Here is a 16,181-nt window from a genome sequence, read left to right on the forward strand (position 1 = left end):
CATGGCCTGCAGGTTCTGCCCTGGAACGGCCCGTGCTTTCTCCCCAGGTGGGACGTGGTCACGGCGCCCCCTGGCGGCGGGGCCCTGCAGCGCAGCGGCTCCGGTGAGGGAGACCTGGGATAGGAAAGCAGCGCCACAGACCCTGCTTCCGTCACTTCCGGCCGCCGGCCAGCGGGCTTCCTGCTGAGGACAGGGCAGGGGTCAGTGGAAATGGGGTCTTCCCAGAAACACGGGCGAGTGCGGCTGCGCGCCAGGCTAGTGTGTCTGTGGAGGGCGAGGGGCGTGGCCTGGCTGGCTGCGCGGCGCTGATTGGACGAGCGGTTCCCGCTTTCCGTTGGGAGCCGGGGAGGCTGAGGAGGAGCGCGCTGCTCACACTCGACGCCCGGAGCCGCGGAGGCCGCAGCGGGGCGGGGTGAGCGGTGCGGGGCCGGGGCGAGCGGGGCCGGGGCGAGCGGGGCCGGGGCGAGCGGTGCGGGGCGAGCGGGGCCGGGGCGAGCGGGGCCGGGGCGAGCGGGGCCGGGGTGCGGGGCGAGCGGGGCCGGGGTGCGGGGCGAGCGGGGCCGGGGGTGCGGGGTGAGCGGTGCGGGGCGAGCGGGGCCGGGGTGAGCGGGGCCGGGGTGAACGGGGTGAGCGGGGCCGGGGTGCGGGGCGAGCGGGGCGGGGTGAGCGGGGCCGGGGTGAGCGGGGTGAGCGGTGCGGGGTGAGCGGGGCCGGGGTGCGGGGTGAGCGGTGCGGGGCCGGGGTGAGCGGTGCGGGGTGAGCGGGGCCGGGGCGAGCGGTGCGGGGCGAGCGGTGCGGAGCGAGCGGTGCGGGGCGAGCGGGGCCGGGGCGAGCGGGGCCGGGGCGAGCGGGGCCGGGGTGAGCGGGGCCGGGGTGCGGGGCGAGCGGGGCCGGGGTGAGCGGGGCCGGGGTGCGGGGTGAGCGGGGCCGGGGTGCGGGGCCGGGGTGCGGGGCGAGCGGGGCCGGGGTGCGGGGTGAGCGGTGCGGGCTGACAGGGTGTCCCGGGCTGTGGGAAGGAGCGTGACCAGGTGACCAGGTGACCACGTGGCGGGGACTGCAGGGTGAGGTCAGCCTTGGTGACAAGGGAGCATGCGCAGTGTGGTGGGGGTGCGGGGCAGCCTCCCCCTCCCGCCCTGCTGGCCTCTGGGGTGGGGTGAGGTATGGGTGCGGTGTGCTATGCTGTGTGGGGTGGGGTGGGGTGGGGTGTCCACTGACTTCCCGTCTGACTTCCGGCCACGTGGGTTGGGTCCCTCCGCCCCCGAGGCCGCTGGCTCACACGGTGCTCGCAGGCGTGAGTGGGGGGCGCTGCCGGCCTCTGCTCGCCGCTCACCCCCAGCCCCCTAGAGGTGCTTCTCCATCACTGTCCCACCCTGGGCCAGCCTGTGTGCATGGGAGCGGTTGGAGCCCGCCTTCCCCTCACGCTTCCTCTCCCGGGTTCGCCTTCCCCTTGACGCCCTAGCCGTCCCACTCTGGCTCTACTGCAGCCAGCTCTGTTTCGGTGGAGTGGCTGTGTGCCTGGGCTGGTTTTCCTTCTTAAAAAAGTCCACCTATGGAGACACTGAGTAAAGGTCCCTTTTCTTGGTTGGCTCCTTTGCGAAAATAAGACTAGAAAATAGAACCATCTGGCTAACATAATATGTCTTCCTGACATAATTCTTCTGTGCTGTGTGTGTTATGGCTTAGAGCACTTTTGGGAAAACACATTACTTCGAGTTGTTTGTGAAACATGATAGGGCTGCTGACAGCTGCTGGCCCTTAGGAAACAGTACACAAGGATCTCTACCATGTATTTTAAATAATGTTTTAAATTACATTTTCAAAGTGGAAATGAAATAAAATGTTTTCAGTCTTCAATTTCACAAACACATTTTAACGGAAGTAAAATGGAAAAGGGGATGCAAAGGTATTTATGTGACTATTGGCAAAAATACCTGTTCTAACTGAATGTATTCATTATGGATAGTTGATGTGATTTTGGATAAGTAATAAAGACCTACTTAATTTATAAATTAGTACATTTTATATAGTCTCATTTTCTAACAATCACTTGTCATCTAAAATCACTTTTTGACAATCATTAGGATTGAAACAATACTTATGTTCAAAGTATATTAAATGAGTATATTTTCATAAAAATAGAGGTACTTTAAAATATTTTCTGGTATATTGAATTTTTCTAGAATTAACTATTGACCTTAAAATGTCTTAGCAACTGACATTTTTAAATAAATGTTACTATTTTATAGTACTCTATTTTTAGAGCTTACCCAATAGTCTAATAGTTGCTTGCTAGCTAACTGCTACCAACAAAAATTTTCGATGGAAGTAATTTAAGATAAAAGACTTTATTGAAAAGAAAGAAAAAGCTTAAGATCTTTGAAAAAAGAGCTTGGGAATACAATGAATCTCTGAAGGAACAAAGCTCATAGAGGAAGAAGCTCTGTCCCATCCCAAAACCCTTTTGTTTTGTCTTTCTTTTGGTCAGTTTTATTCCTGATTCTTTTTATTTTTAACACCTACACAGATGTACTTCACAAAATATAGCTTCATCTTGTGTGAAGTTTGAAATTTCATAAACTCTAAAGAGATCTCCTATGTCTCCTTTCATTTTTTGTTTTTTAACCCTGTTTTGAGATGGGCTTCATTCTGAGATAAAGACCACATTGCTCTTATAATGTCCTTTGTCCTCACCACACCAACAAAGGCAGGTCCCCTCTCCCCCCCCACCCCACCCCTTGCTGTTAGAGGCAGTGCTGCAACAAAAATTAAATTGTCTTTTTATACTTCTGTGTTTCTGTAAAACTAGAAATGGAACTAATGTTATAAAACACAGTTGAAATATTTTGTTTGCACTTTGAAAAAAAGTAATTATTGATACCTATCATTTCCTATTTTCTACATCATCAGGCTTTTTTGTTTTTGCCAGCCTAGTAAGTGTTGCAGTTGTTTATCTTTTAATTAGAAATTATGTTACAGAGGTAACATCTTTTCTTTTTTTATTAGCCACTTGAGTTTTTAGGTTTCTCCTTTTCTGAATGACTTGTTCTTAATCTTTTCTACTTTCATGTTAAATTTCTCAATTCCCCAGTTCTTCAAAATTATTTTATTCCATGTCTTAGGAACAAAACTAAACTCATGTTTGGACAGGATATATAACCTAACTGAAGTATATGACAGATGTACAGAAAGGAATTTTAAGGAACTAGTATAGTGTATTTGGTATGAGAACAATCACTGTCAATTATTTAAGATCTTTAAACTGTAAACACACAGAACAAATGGGTACATAAACTGTTCTTTTTCATAGGCGTCTGTCTTCTGCTGTTCTTAAATGAAGCAAGCATGCCTGTGAGACCAGACTGTCAAGTATGTAGTTCCTAGACCACAAGCAATCATTTTAATCACTAAAATACCTGTGTATCTTTAGCAATGACAAACTTAATTTATGAAATACTGGAGTAATTTAAATATGGTTTCATTTATTAAAATATTTTAAATTGTAAGAACATAAAATATGAAATGTATTATTTATGTGCTTTCAATATTGAAAATAGTCATTCACTGATTAATGTATTATACCTAGATAATCAGATCGAAGTTTTAAATTGTGTGATCCTTAACGTTTATATACGTGTAGTTTAACACTAAGTCTGTTTAGTGATCAGATTGCAGTCTGAAAGATTACTTATACTGTGCTATAATAGTGGGGATAACAAGTTTGATAAAACTCCTATTGAGGTAATACTTAGGTTGTATTAATGGATATAATATTTAAAAGGGTAATTCTTCATACAGTTTTATTTTTAAATATCATGAAGTTTGTACTCAGATATGCTAGGGTTTGTCTATGATACTAAGTATAGTTACTATAATGTTGATTTGACTTTTCATTAAGTTTGTAATTTGAGTCAGTGAAGATATAAACTGGGAACTTTAATGAAATATTTTCTATCTGAAATTGTTACTAATGAAACTCTCTTAATTTAGTTATTCTGAATAGTAATAGGCTTTTAAAAGTTATTTTATAAGCTGACTTATTTTCATTCAAACTATTCTTTGACAACTCAATTGCATAATGTAACTAATCTTGTTGAAATATCTGTGCTGTTAATTATCTCTCTCCAGCAGTTGGAAAAGTGTATTGATGATGCCTTGAGAAAAAATGACTTCAAACCTTTGATGATACTTTTACAAATTGATATTTATGAAGATGTGAAGATTAAATGCAGCAAGCAGTTCCTCCACAAGTTGGATGACCTAATATGCAGGGTAAATTCTTGTTTAATGACTCTTAAGATTATTACATATGAATTTAGTTTCTAAGAAGTACCCCATTCACAAAAATATGAACAGAGAAAAGCCTTGGACATGATTTCTTCAAATTATTTCAATGTTGTTTTATCTCACCATTTGTTATTTGAGTATCTCAACACATTGAACTTGTTTTTAAGGTAAAAATTGTATTAAAAAAGTATGTCCCAAAGGCTACTATTATTAATCTGAGGGAAAGGTTACCTATAAACAACTTTACTTTTAAAGACCCATCCAGATATTTGTGGCAGTATATAGTGCTTGGTGATTTGGAAAGAAGAAAAAAAAAAGCTGGGTTTTGGTGGGACATGCCTTTAATCCCAGCACTCGGGAGGCAGAGGCAGGAGGATCTCTGTTAGTTCAAAGCCAACCTGGTCTACAAGAGCTAGTTCTAGGACAGCTAGTGCTACACAGAGAAATCTTGTCTTGAAAACACAAAACAATAAAAATAACTTAGAACAATCCAGGTATCTAAGATTGGGGATGGATCATTGGTTGAATAATAATTTCCAGTCTGTTTGTGATAGCTCGTGCCAGTAATGTAGTACGTGGGATGCTGAGGCAGGAGGAATGCCACACGTTTCAGCCCTGTCACAGCTTATATAAGAATGCCCTGTCTCAAACAAAGTGAATCTTGGGTTTAACTTTTCTAAATGGAAGGGACAACTGCTTTGTGGAGTTTTCTAGGATGCTGGGTTGTTTGGGACCAGTTCCTTTATTAAGTCATTCTCATCCTTTGGATTATAAATATAAGATGGCTCCTTTTTAGGATTTATGAGATTATAAATTGATGTTGCTCCTGAAGCAATGTTTATCTACCCCATACTACTTTTTATATGCAGCAGTTTAAATATCACCTTTTTGTTTTAGGAGCTTAACAAAAAGGATAGCCAAACTATTTCAAACATCTTGCTATGTGTTGGAAGATGTAGCAAGAATATCCTTATATTGGGACAAGCTGGACTTCTAACCATGATAAAACAAGGACTAGTTCAAAAGATAAGTACATATTCAAAGGAGGGGAATCTGTTAATGATAAAGGTACAATGTCTATTGTAAAAACTGTTCAAACTGCTGAAAATAAATTTAGGAATTTTATGAAGAACTTTTGAGTGAATATTTTTATGATATGGGTATATTCTATAAGGATAAAGGTCAGAAGGAAACTGTACAAGTTCCTTGACAACTATGTGAATTTGATGCCAGTGGGCCTTTATTTGAATTATTTTCTGTTGATTAAGTCATCTGGTTTGTTTACTGTCTGATTCCCATACTAAGATATAAGACACTGATATTTGTATTTTCACTGAAATATAGCCAGCACATTGATTAATACTTCAAATATATTATGTGCTCCTTATCTGAATCAAATTGAGGTAAACTAATTCCAAAAATACCCAAGTAATAAAAATTGCCTTGATAGTTTTAGCTAATTATACTAAGTGTATCTGTATTAGGAATTTAAAGAGGGAAGTATAGGATTTTCGTAATGTAATTGATATTAACTTCATTCCTATTTTAAACAGTGAGGAAGTAGAGTAAGTTAAAAATTGCAAGACACTTTAAAATGTAAAATTTCTTTGATTCAACACTGGAGTGTTTATCTTAATGTCATTTTATTCTTAGGTTTACCAACTAAACAAATCAAATAGATAAAGTTTTTCAAGTGGAATTCAAAATAACTAATATATGTGTTCATCTTTACATGGTTTCCTGGTTTGAAAAGTTCAAGGAGATTATTCTGAGCCAAGGACAATCAAAAGATGAAACTGTTGTGAATATGATAGAAGACTTATGTGATCTTCTGATGGTCAGTGGCATTGATTGTTATAGAGCTTGTGATTATTAGAAAGCCATTTGTTTTGGTTCTAAGAATCCTCAATAGACTGGAAAGTGACTTGTATTAATCTGTTCAGACTGTGTAAAGCATTTAAACTGGCTAGTATTAAATGATTAATTAATAAAGTTAGCTATGCTGTGAGTTATATTTTTTATTTTAATAGCTTTTGTAATGATTTATAATAGTAAATTATAAATGAAATATTTACTTTTTTTTAGGTTGTGTATGACTTCAATGATGAAGGTAAAATATCATATATCCATCAAAACAACTTACCAGAGACTTTTAGTATAATTTTGTGATACCCATAATACTGTCCTAGGAACAGTATTTAATTAAAGAATCAAACATAATGCAGACATTAGGTAGGTATTTCATATAACTAAACAAATTTCGAAAATGATTTATGGGTACAATTGAGAATTCTACATTATGGATTTGCTAATGAGGCAGAAATTAGTATTTTTGCATCTTAGGGATCACAGTTTTTTGTTTTAAAAATTAACATGTTTATAATGAAATTTTATAAATAATCACATAGATAAGGCTGGTATTTGGCCTTTAGGAAAATCTGTCAGTTAACGAATATTTTAATTGAAAATATCTATCACACAGAAGTATTAATTGAATTCTGATATTTGCTGCAATGTTTGCTGTTTAGAATGTCTGCTCTTCAGAATATCATTACAATAAAGTGATTGCTTCCCACTGAAGGTGATGTGGAAGCTTCTCAACTATACAATAAAATGGACTTTGAATGTAGCAGTTTTCCTTTTTACTAAAAATCAGTGTCCAAAAATATTTCTGGACCTCAAGTTGGGGCTTGGGAAAAAACATAATGCTCTCTGCATAATTGAAGGAGGGAATATATATATTCCCCTTTGAGCCAGGATCTCACATAGGCCAGGCTACTCCTTATTATGTAGCTGAGAGGCCTTGAGTTCCTGATCCTCTTGCTGCCACCTACTGAGTCCTGGGATTACAGGCATATGCCCAAAATGTGTGGCTGAGGTAATTTTATGTTCACTATATCAGAAACAGACAAACATGAAATGTCCTTTCAGTGTGTCAGATTTCTTGAATAACCATACATTCACAAAAAGCTTCAGTGGCATTGCTTTGCCCGATAATCCTCTTACCTTGGTAACATGGCCAAGGTGAATTGTAGTACTTTTTCTATTGGGACCTCCAGCCCACAATAATGGCATGGGAACTTTATATATGTGTTTTTTGAGACAGTGTTTCTCTGTAATGCTTTGGAGCCTGTCCTGGAACTCACTCTGTAGCCCAGGCTGGCCTGGATCTCACAGAGATCCGCCTGCCTTTGCCTCCTGATTGCTGGGATTAAAGACGTGCCACCAGTGCCTGGAAAAGTATATTTTTTTAATTGACCTCCTTTCATGAAGCCCCTTACATCATCTCTGCACTGCCCACCCTGCTTCCTCTGCATCTGACTGGCCTCCCTGCCATTCTTCTTCCCAGATTTCTCTCTGCCTGGAAGTCCTTCCTATATTCTCCTGCCTAGGTATTGACCATTCAGCGTTTTTATTACACCAGTCACAGCAATACATCTGTACAAATACCATAGTGAGTGCAGGATTATTGTTTTTATTCCCTTCTTAATTACTGTTTACTCTCATATCACCTAACACATATGAATCTATCTTTATATAGGCATATGTGTATGTTTGTCTATGCATATATGCTTAACAGAATTCAAGAGATTTTAGAGCTGTAATATGCTCTGTGTTACATGATAACCCAAACCACTGTTGTCTTAAAAATCAGGCTGTGGGAGAGTCAGGATTGAGAGCAAAGATACAGCCACCTGCAGAGACAAGACCAAGACACAGGGTTCAGAGGAGAAGCAGTGGGGCATTGGCAGACAGCAGGCAAGCAGGCCACCCCAGCAGTGGGACACTGAGCTAGAGCTCCTAGGATAGCTAAGAGTTCTCTGCCTGTTGGTGTTTGACCCATATACCAGGTATCAGATGACAGTTCAGTTGTGGGGCCATTGCTATAATTGTGCTAAATTTCTCCCTCTTTATGGAGGCCAGGAATTTTGCACCCTTTGGCTGGCTGGCTGCTAAGTTCTTGGGCTTGTTTTTCCGTATGATTTGAATACATCTATGAGCCTATTCAGCCTTGATTCCCCTTGGTGCTATTCATGCATCTGCCTAGGCAATTAGTTACCTTGCACCCTCAAAATGGAGTCAAAAGCTGCTTTATAAATTGAGCCTGAAAAATAAACAGGTTGTATTGTTTTGTTTTTACAATGTGGAGTAATTTAAGAGAATAGGGCATAGCCTGATGTCTACAGATTGCTTCTCATTTTAAACTTTTGGCAGCATGGGAAATGGGTAAAGCAATGCAGTGGTTGTGAGCTTGTACAGTTTGTCTTCCCACATTGTCACAATTTGTTGAATAATAAATTATGGCATGGTAGATTCATTGGCAGCAATTGCAAGTAATTCTGCTTTGATAGCCCTGGACAAGGCAAATATAGGTCACTTTATTTCAATCTTTGTTACTAATATTTTAAACCGTCATATAACACTCTACCCATCACATACATAAACACACATGCACACGCACACACACGCACACATATAGGTATGTTTATATACATGTAGGTTACATAATAGCTGCAAAGGGTCCCATAGCCATTTAACCCCAAATAAGCACACAGAGGCTTATATTAATTATTGACTGTTTGGCCAATGGCTTAGGCTTCTTACTGGCTAGTTCTTTCTTAATTATTAACCCATGACTACTAATTTATGCATTTCTACATGGCCTTATCTTACCAGAGAATGTCTGGTATCCTATCTTTTCAACAGCCATGTGGAGTCTCTCCCTGGTGGCTTTTTCTCTGCATCCTCTCCCCAGCTGCCTTCTCTTCTGGCTACTGCTTTATTCAGCAACCAAGAAGAAAAACATATACACAGAAGGACATCCCCCCCACACTCTCTCACACACACATACCCAAAGTCTCTTAGAGATTCATGAGAGATACGTTAACTTCTTTCAAAAAATGCTTGAGGTATGATTAATAGTTAATGAGTCTAGTTTTCATAAACACCTCATTTAACAAGTGACTTCTAAATTGATTTAAAATTAACATCTGTCATTGTATCATTTTTATTAAGGTAAAAAGCAAGTATTAGAAAGTTTTATACCTCGCATCTGTGCCCTGGTTATTGATCCGAGAGTGAATATTTGCATTCAGCAGGAGGTAACTCTCTTTTAAAACCTAAAAATAAGTAAATGATAAAATAAAAACTTTTAGACTAAGTTTCTTAAATTAATTTCATGGGGTATATTTCTGTTGTCTAATTCATTGCTTGGTAATATATATTCTGAATATTCATTAAAAACCCAAAATTGAATGGATTTATGTATGTGTATCACTAATGTGTGAACCTACACTGCCTAGGTCATAGGAGTTCTCTAATATGTGTTTGCCAAATAGCATGCAGTTTTGTATGTGTATATGCATATGTATAACCATAAGAATAAAGTCAGCAACATTTTACTTGTTTCCTTAGATCTTAGAGTAGTTCATGTGTTTACATGTTGTCTGTGAAAGCTTCAGTAAGTTGCATTTTAGACTAGATGTCCTTTCGTTTACCTGACATACATTCCCTACTTAGAAAGCATGATTAAGAGGAAATCTAGGCTTTTGAGTTCCTATACCCGCTTCTCCAAATGCTTCTTGGAAAACAAAGTTACTTTTTTTTCTCTTCTAGGTTTTAAAAAAAATGAATTTGATGCTTGACAGAATACCTCAAGATGCCAACAAAATACTTTCTAATCAAGAAATATTAACTCTCATGTAATGATTTTTAATAATTTTTGATCAATTGTTCAATTTAATATAAGAAACATGGCAAACACAAATATGAATTAATCAAGACTGACAGTCTTATAATTTTGGGTATAATAATATTTATATTTTCTTCTAAAGTCAGTTATACTAGCCAATTGTAAATTTTAAGTTTTGTTCTGCCAAAACATAATAGACTTTCTAATTAATATTAGTTTAGTATATAATTTCTTATTTTAATTCACAGGAGTAATATGGGAGAAAGGATTTTAGATGTAGGAGGTAAGTATCTCTTTGTAAGATATGAAATCATTTTAAATTTATGAATATTTATATACCTTTGAAAATATTATTAGCCTGCATTTTACTAGAATAATACACCAGAGGAATTACAATCTGTTTATATAAACTGAAGAAAAATTTAGATTAGTAAAAATAAAGACATGTCTTGGAATAAATAATTTGGCATGACAATAAAAATTAGATAAAATAATTATGCCTGGCAGTAGTTATGATAGTAACTTAATGTTGTAATTTATTAGAACTTCTTGAGCTAAAAATTTTCTTAAATGGCAGTTATTGAAACTATAATGTCTAATATTTTTGCAGTTGATACAGTTTTTAAACAGTATATTTACTTCATAGAAAAGTTTTCAATAGATTCCTGTGAGTAAATTTTGATCTAGTGATTCATATGTAAAGTGTGGCTTTAATATGTATCCTGGGATAACTGTAAACATCATAACAAATTTTGTATGTTATAAAAATTGGTTTTCAATTCACAATTATGATGAAGTGGTGAAGCCTTAGAAGGTTTAGGGGTTTATTTAAAAAATTAATTTTATTTATAAAAAATTAATAACTTTGTAAATTAAATATTTTCTTTTTCTCTTGGTTTTGTGCTTTACAAAAATCAAGTTTTATGAGCTGAATTTTAAGAGTTTTGACCTCTCCATTGACTAACAATTTTTTTAAGATTATGAATTACAGGTAGGCATTGTGGAAGCTTTGTGTAGAATGACTACAGAAAAACGGAGACAAGAACTGGCGTGTCAATGGTTTTCAATGGATTTTATTGCTAATGCATTTAAAGGAATTAAAGACAGTGAATTTGAAACAGTAAGCAATATAAAAAATAACAAGTTTAGTAAATATTTTTGTATAATTCTGGCTTTTAAAAACCATTTTTTTTTTTTTTTTTTGAAAACTAGGATTGCAGGATATTTCTCAATTTGGTAAATGGCATGCTTGGAGATAAGAGAAGGTAAGCTGGATATAGTACATAGCCATTTATTGTTAAGAAATTAGAGTTGAGCCCAATTGTGGGTGTTTATAAGTATAATTTTATTGCATTGCAAATATTTATTCAAGATACTATTTAACGTACAGTAAATTAGCAAATTGCCAACCTGAAATACTCTGACTTTATTTGGCTTTGTGCTTAGAGGAAAAATGAATTTTATCTAATTCATATTAATAACTGTCCATATTTGGTTTACTCTTACTCAGAATTGCATGTACATTACTATTTGGTGTTTGATGAATGATAAAAATCTGACTATACATCTATATGCTGGAGTGAAAATATATAGTAAACAAATACTCCTAATGTATAAGTAACATAAGTAGAATTATTAGTACTTAGTACCATAAACAAGCACAAACTGATAGAAAATATAAATTTTACCATTAAAATGTATTATTTGGGTGTTTTTACCTGCAAGTGTTGTCTGTATGCTCCATGGAATGCAGCTCTAAATCGACCAGTAGAGAGAATTGGATAACCTAGAAATGGAGTTAAAATGTTTTAAGAAACAATGTGGGTGTTGGGAATTGAACTCTGGTGCTCTGGAAGGAACAGCAAGCTCTCTTAACTGCTGAGCCATCTCTCAGCCCAGTGCAACAGCACTGTAACAACCTGGTCCTGATGGATGATGCTCTTGAATAAATCACAGTTGCTTTATTTCTTAAGGAAGTGAAAGATATGGTTAGGACTAAATCAGTGAGTCATATTGCCTGCATTTGAATCATACATTCCCATCTCTTCTATTCTGGAAGTCATTTAACTTTACTATCATCAGTTTTCTTGGCTGCATCATAATACTAATAATGCTTATTATGTTTGTTACTGAGACCAAATAGAACATACCAAACTACTTAAAATAGTATCTTGCTATAAAAAAAAATGTTCTAAGAATTTAAACACTTTTGCTATCAGTGACTCAACAATGATCCCATCCAAGTCTGTGAGATCTTCCATTGTATTAATACATGTTGAATTTAGAAATCCCTGTTCATAGTTGAAATGATATATTTTTAATTGGTATGATTCCTTTAGTCAAAATGGAAATCTTTAAAGTAGTAATGCTTTTCTTTACCTTAATAAATTGTAATAAATATTTGTTTAAAAACAGTAGTAGCCTGGTCTGGCTTGGTGGTTTCAACTATTACCTCAGCTACTTGCAAGTTTGCAGCAGGGTTATCAAGTTTGAGGCCAGCCCAGACAACAGACCTTATCTCAGAATTGCACTAAAGAGATTATTTTATTTAAATTTTTATTTAATTAAATTTAATTAAATTTCTGATTTCTCTTTGATTCTAGACATTGTTTTTAATGACTGAACAAGTTAATTCTGGGAAGGTAGATTTATTTTGTTCTAAACTGTTTTGTGTTTTAGGGTATTTACATTTCCTTGCTTGTCAGCATTTCTTGATAGATACGAGGTAAGTTTTAAATTTATCCAAACTTGAGTTACTGTATAAATTTTACTGTAAAAATTAAATGGGTTATATAATGGCTTAAAATATTAAAAGCTCTAGATTTAGATGATGGTACAGCTTACTGGTTCTATACATCATAGTGACACCAGGAAAAATATGAACCAGCCAAGAAGGAAGACAGCAAGGCTGTAGTTCTCCACATTTTCTCTTCTCCTTAAAGGCATTATTGATGATCACGAGTATATTCAAGATAGTTTTGATCTCTATTAATATTTAAAATGTTTTAATTTTGTACTTCTGTGTAAAACATTTAAGTAGCAGTTTCTTGTTCTAAACTATCTAAGAGTGCATTTCTGCTGTCTTCATCTACTTAACCTTTATCTCTTAAAAGTATTCAGGGACTATTTATTCTACTTTATTTAAGTGATGCTAGATTTTTGAATTAAAATAAACTCAAATAATTCAGTCATGACTGTAACCTGATAACAATTTTCCATGTTATGTAAGCAGAATATATATGAGTTTTATATATTATTTTAGCTGCAGATACCATCAGATGAAAAACTTGAGGAATTTTGGATTGATTTTAATCTTGGAAGCCAGACTCTCTCATTCTACATTGCTGGAGATGATGATGTAAGCTTTTACTCTCTATGCCCATGAAGAACATTTTTAAAATTTACTTTCAGAATACATATTCGCATCCTTTTTTTAGCCATTTTTTGATATGTTTTAACACTAGCATTTTATTATTTTAAGGTTGTATAATCTTTGAAGGCAATTAAAATGAAAATTATTTGACTTTTATTATAGCAACAAAATGAGTGCTAAATGCTAATTTTAAAACATTCCAGAAGTAAATACTAAAAATATTCAATTTTTTTGTCATATGAACAAAATGAACCAACATTAGAAAGACAGCATGAAAGCTGCTCAGTGGTACAGTGCTTAGCAGGCACGAGGCCCTGGACCACTAACGTGTTCCATGAGAAGAACATTGATAGGTGACAATAATTGGTCTTCTTAGTCTTGAAACCTCCTGGGAAGAAGTGGGGAAATTGCTTACAGTGGCATGTAAGAGTGAATTTTATCGTAGCCATGTGTAACGTTTGAAAGTGGAACATTCTTGTTCTGTTGGTTACCTGGGAAAAGGTATTAGAGCTATTGTTTCCTAGCTGTCACTTCATGTTTGGCACAGTGGCATACATCTGGCTCAAACTCCGCAGTCACTCCCAAACCCTGGAAGTTGATCATCAGCACATACTAACTAATCACACCAACAGGAATTCAGCTAGGACAGCCTACTTCCAGTTTAGGTTTTGGTAAAAATACTATCTACTTAAAAATGGGTTCTCTGGTCACTAAGTATATAACGTAGCTTCACCACCAAGTTATGTATCACATTGTCCAATGATTTTTCCTTATGGTAATTACTGAAAATAATTTATTTTTCTACCTCATAAAAGATCAAAGGTGTGGTGTCTTTTCTTGTTTATACCTGGCTAAGGTATAGGATATTAGGGCTTGTTATTTTAAAATGAATAGAGTATTGAAAGAGCAGAAAGATGCAGGTTTAGTGGTACAAAGTGCAGGAGATAGGAGTCATATGTAGTTTAACTTAAATTGATATTGAAAGAAGTTTTAAATCAGGAATAAATTTATACTTAAGATCTTTTTTTTTTTTTTTCCTCTAAATTTAAGGATCATCAATGGGAAGCAGTCACTGTGCCTGAAGAAAAAGTTCAGATGTACAACATTGAAGGTATTAAACTAGTTTGTTTTTTGTAATTCTCTATTTGATTCCTGTCATAAAGAAAGAGACATCTCAGTAGTGTAGGGCCATTTGGAGCTAGGAAGAAACCTGGTGCCAGGGAAACCCCCAGGAACCCACAAGGATGAACCCAACTAAGACTCCTAACAATGGTGGACAGGGTCCTTGAACTTGCCATCTACCATAAGCAGGTTGGTGACTTCCCAAATTGCCATCGAGGTACTCTATCTGGTAACGGATGGAAGCAGAGGCAGAGATCCACAGAGAAGCACTGCACTGTTCCAACACTGTTGTGGAAGAAAGGGAGGAGGGATGGGAGGGCAGGGGGTTAAAGGTCATGATGGGGGAACCCACAGAGACAGGCTGACCCAAGCTCCTCTCAGGAGCTCATGAATTCTGAACCAACAAGCAGGGGATCCAGCATGGGACTTACCTAGGCCCTCTGCATGTGTGTGATAATCCTGTAGCTTGGTCTCTTAGTAAGACTTTAACAGTGACAGCAGGATCTCTCCGTGGTGTGTAGCTGGCTTTTGGTAACCTGCTACCCTATGCTGGATTACCTGGCCCCACCTCAGCATAAAGGGAGGAGCTTGGTCCCACTGCAACTTGATGTGCCATGCTTTGTGCAAACCCATGGGAGGCCTGTCCCTTTCTGAATGGAGATGGAGGAGGAGTGGATGGGGAGTAGGGTAAATGGGAAAGGGTGCACACGAAAGGAGGAGAGGAGGGAGGGGAAACTGGTTGTTATGTAAAATAAATGAAAAGTTATTTAAATTTTAAAAAAACTGTTCACAAAGAAGAAAAAAAAGAATAGAAACTGCAAGATAATATGGAAGACTTACAGAAAAATGTGGAGACACTCACATTAATAAAGTCATCCTATTCTCCACCCCAGTTTTCTTCATCTAACACCATAGCATTGGTCTGACCAGTCTCATGTCAGTGTTTTAAAGGTTTTTGCATTTCTATCCCACTTGTTTTATTAAATCCAAACAGCTTGTTTTTTCATTCCTGTAAGAGGAATGAGATAGCATTGCAGGACAAATTTATGAAATCTAGCAGACTGATAAAAGGTCATATTTAAGGGATATTTTAGGTCATTGTGTGTGTGTGTGTGTGTGTGTGTGTGTGTGTGTGTATCATGGTTTTAATTTGCATTTTTCTAATGAGCATTGATGGTAAGTACTTTTTATACATGAGCTCCCGGGCTGTTTGTGTGCTCTCTGTAGATTATTTGCTGAGTTTCTTTGCTTCCCTGGTCACATGCTGTACCATTGACTTACACCTGACACCCCCCCCCCCATTGGTCCTCTGTTAAGTCATTTGGCTCTGCAAGAGTAGTTTGTTTATTGCTGCGGTTATGTATTCCTTAGATCTGTTTACATGTTGTGTACCAGTACCACAGTGTTTTCAGCATTTATGTTCATGCTTATTAACAGGAACATATTTCCTGACATGGTCGAGTTTTCAGAAACATGGCCTTGTATTATCTATATACATTTAAAAGATTTTGTAAATCATTCTAGAAAACTTCCTGGAATTCTGACTGTAGTGTGGGAATACTAGAACTAGAATTCAGATCCTAGAAATGCAGTTGTTTTTTATTTGGTTCTGGACTTCTCTAAACAATGTTTCATATTTTTCAATATGTCTAATAGATATTTTGATGAATTTATTCCCAAATACTCACTTTTGCCTCTTACAATGATAAA

At 37.6% G+C, this 16,181-nt stretch overlaps 1 protein-coding gene across 1 annotated transcript in view; it reads left to right on the forward strand.

Annotated features, from left to right (window-relative positions):
• Positions 1 to 3,311: 3,311 nt before the first annotated feature.
• Positions 3,312 to 16,181, forward strand: part of Sycp2 (synaptonemal complex protein 2) — a 57,454-nt gene continuing 44,584 nt past the window's right edge. Inside the window, exons 1-13 of the mRNA XM_051185168.1 lie at positions 3,312 to 3,366; positions 4,126 to 4,269; positions 5,182 to 5,310; positions 6,017 to 6,121; positions 6,370 to 6,394; positions 9,301 to 9,386; positions 9,901 to 9,986; positions 10,225 to 10,259; positions 10,954 to 11,096; positions 11,189 to 11,241; positions 12,656 to 12,701; positions 13,239 to 13,334; positions 14,400 to 14,460. Coding sequence (XP_051041125.1) covers positions 3,343 to 3,366; positions 4,126 to 4,269; positions 5,182 to 5,310; positions 6,017 to 6,121; positions 6,370 to 6,394; positions 9,301 to 9,386; positions 9,901 to 9,986; positions 10,225 to 10,259; positions 10,954 to 11,096; positions 11,189 to 11,241; positions 12,656 to 12,701; positions 13,239 to 13,334; positions 14,400 to 14,460 — 1,033 coding nt within the window. The 5' untranslated portion in view covers positions 3,312 to 3,342. The remainder of the gene's footprint in view (positions 3,367 to 4,125; positions 4,270 to 5,181; positions 5,311 to 6,016; positions 6,122 to 6,369; positions 6,395 to 9,300; positions 9,387 to 9,900; positions 9,987 to 10,224; positions 10,260 to 10,953; positions 11,097 to 11,188; positions 11,242 to 12,655; positions 12,702 to 13,238; positions 13,335 to 14,399; positions 14,461 to 16,181) is intronic.

This window comes from Phodopus roborovskii, unplaced genomic scaffold (genome assembly GCF_943737965.1).
Source record: "Phodopus roborovskii unplaced genomic scaffold, PHOROB, whole genome shotgun sequence".
NCBI classification, from domain to species: Eukaryota; Metazoa; Chordata; class Mammalia; order Rodentia; family Cricetidae; genus Phodopus; species Phodopus roborovskii.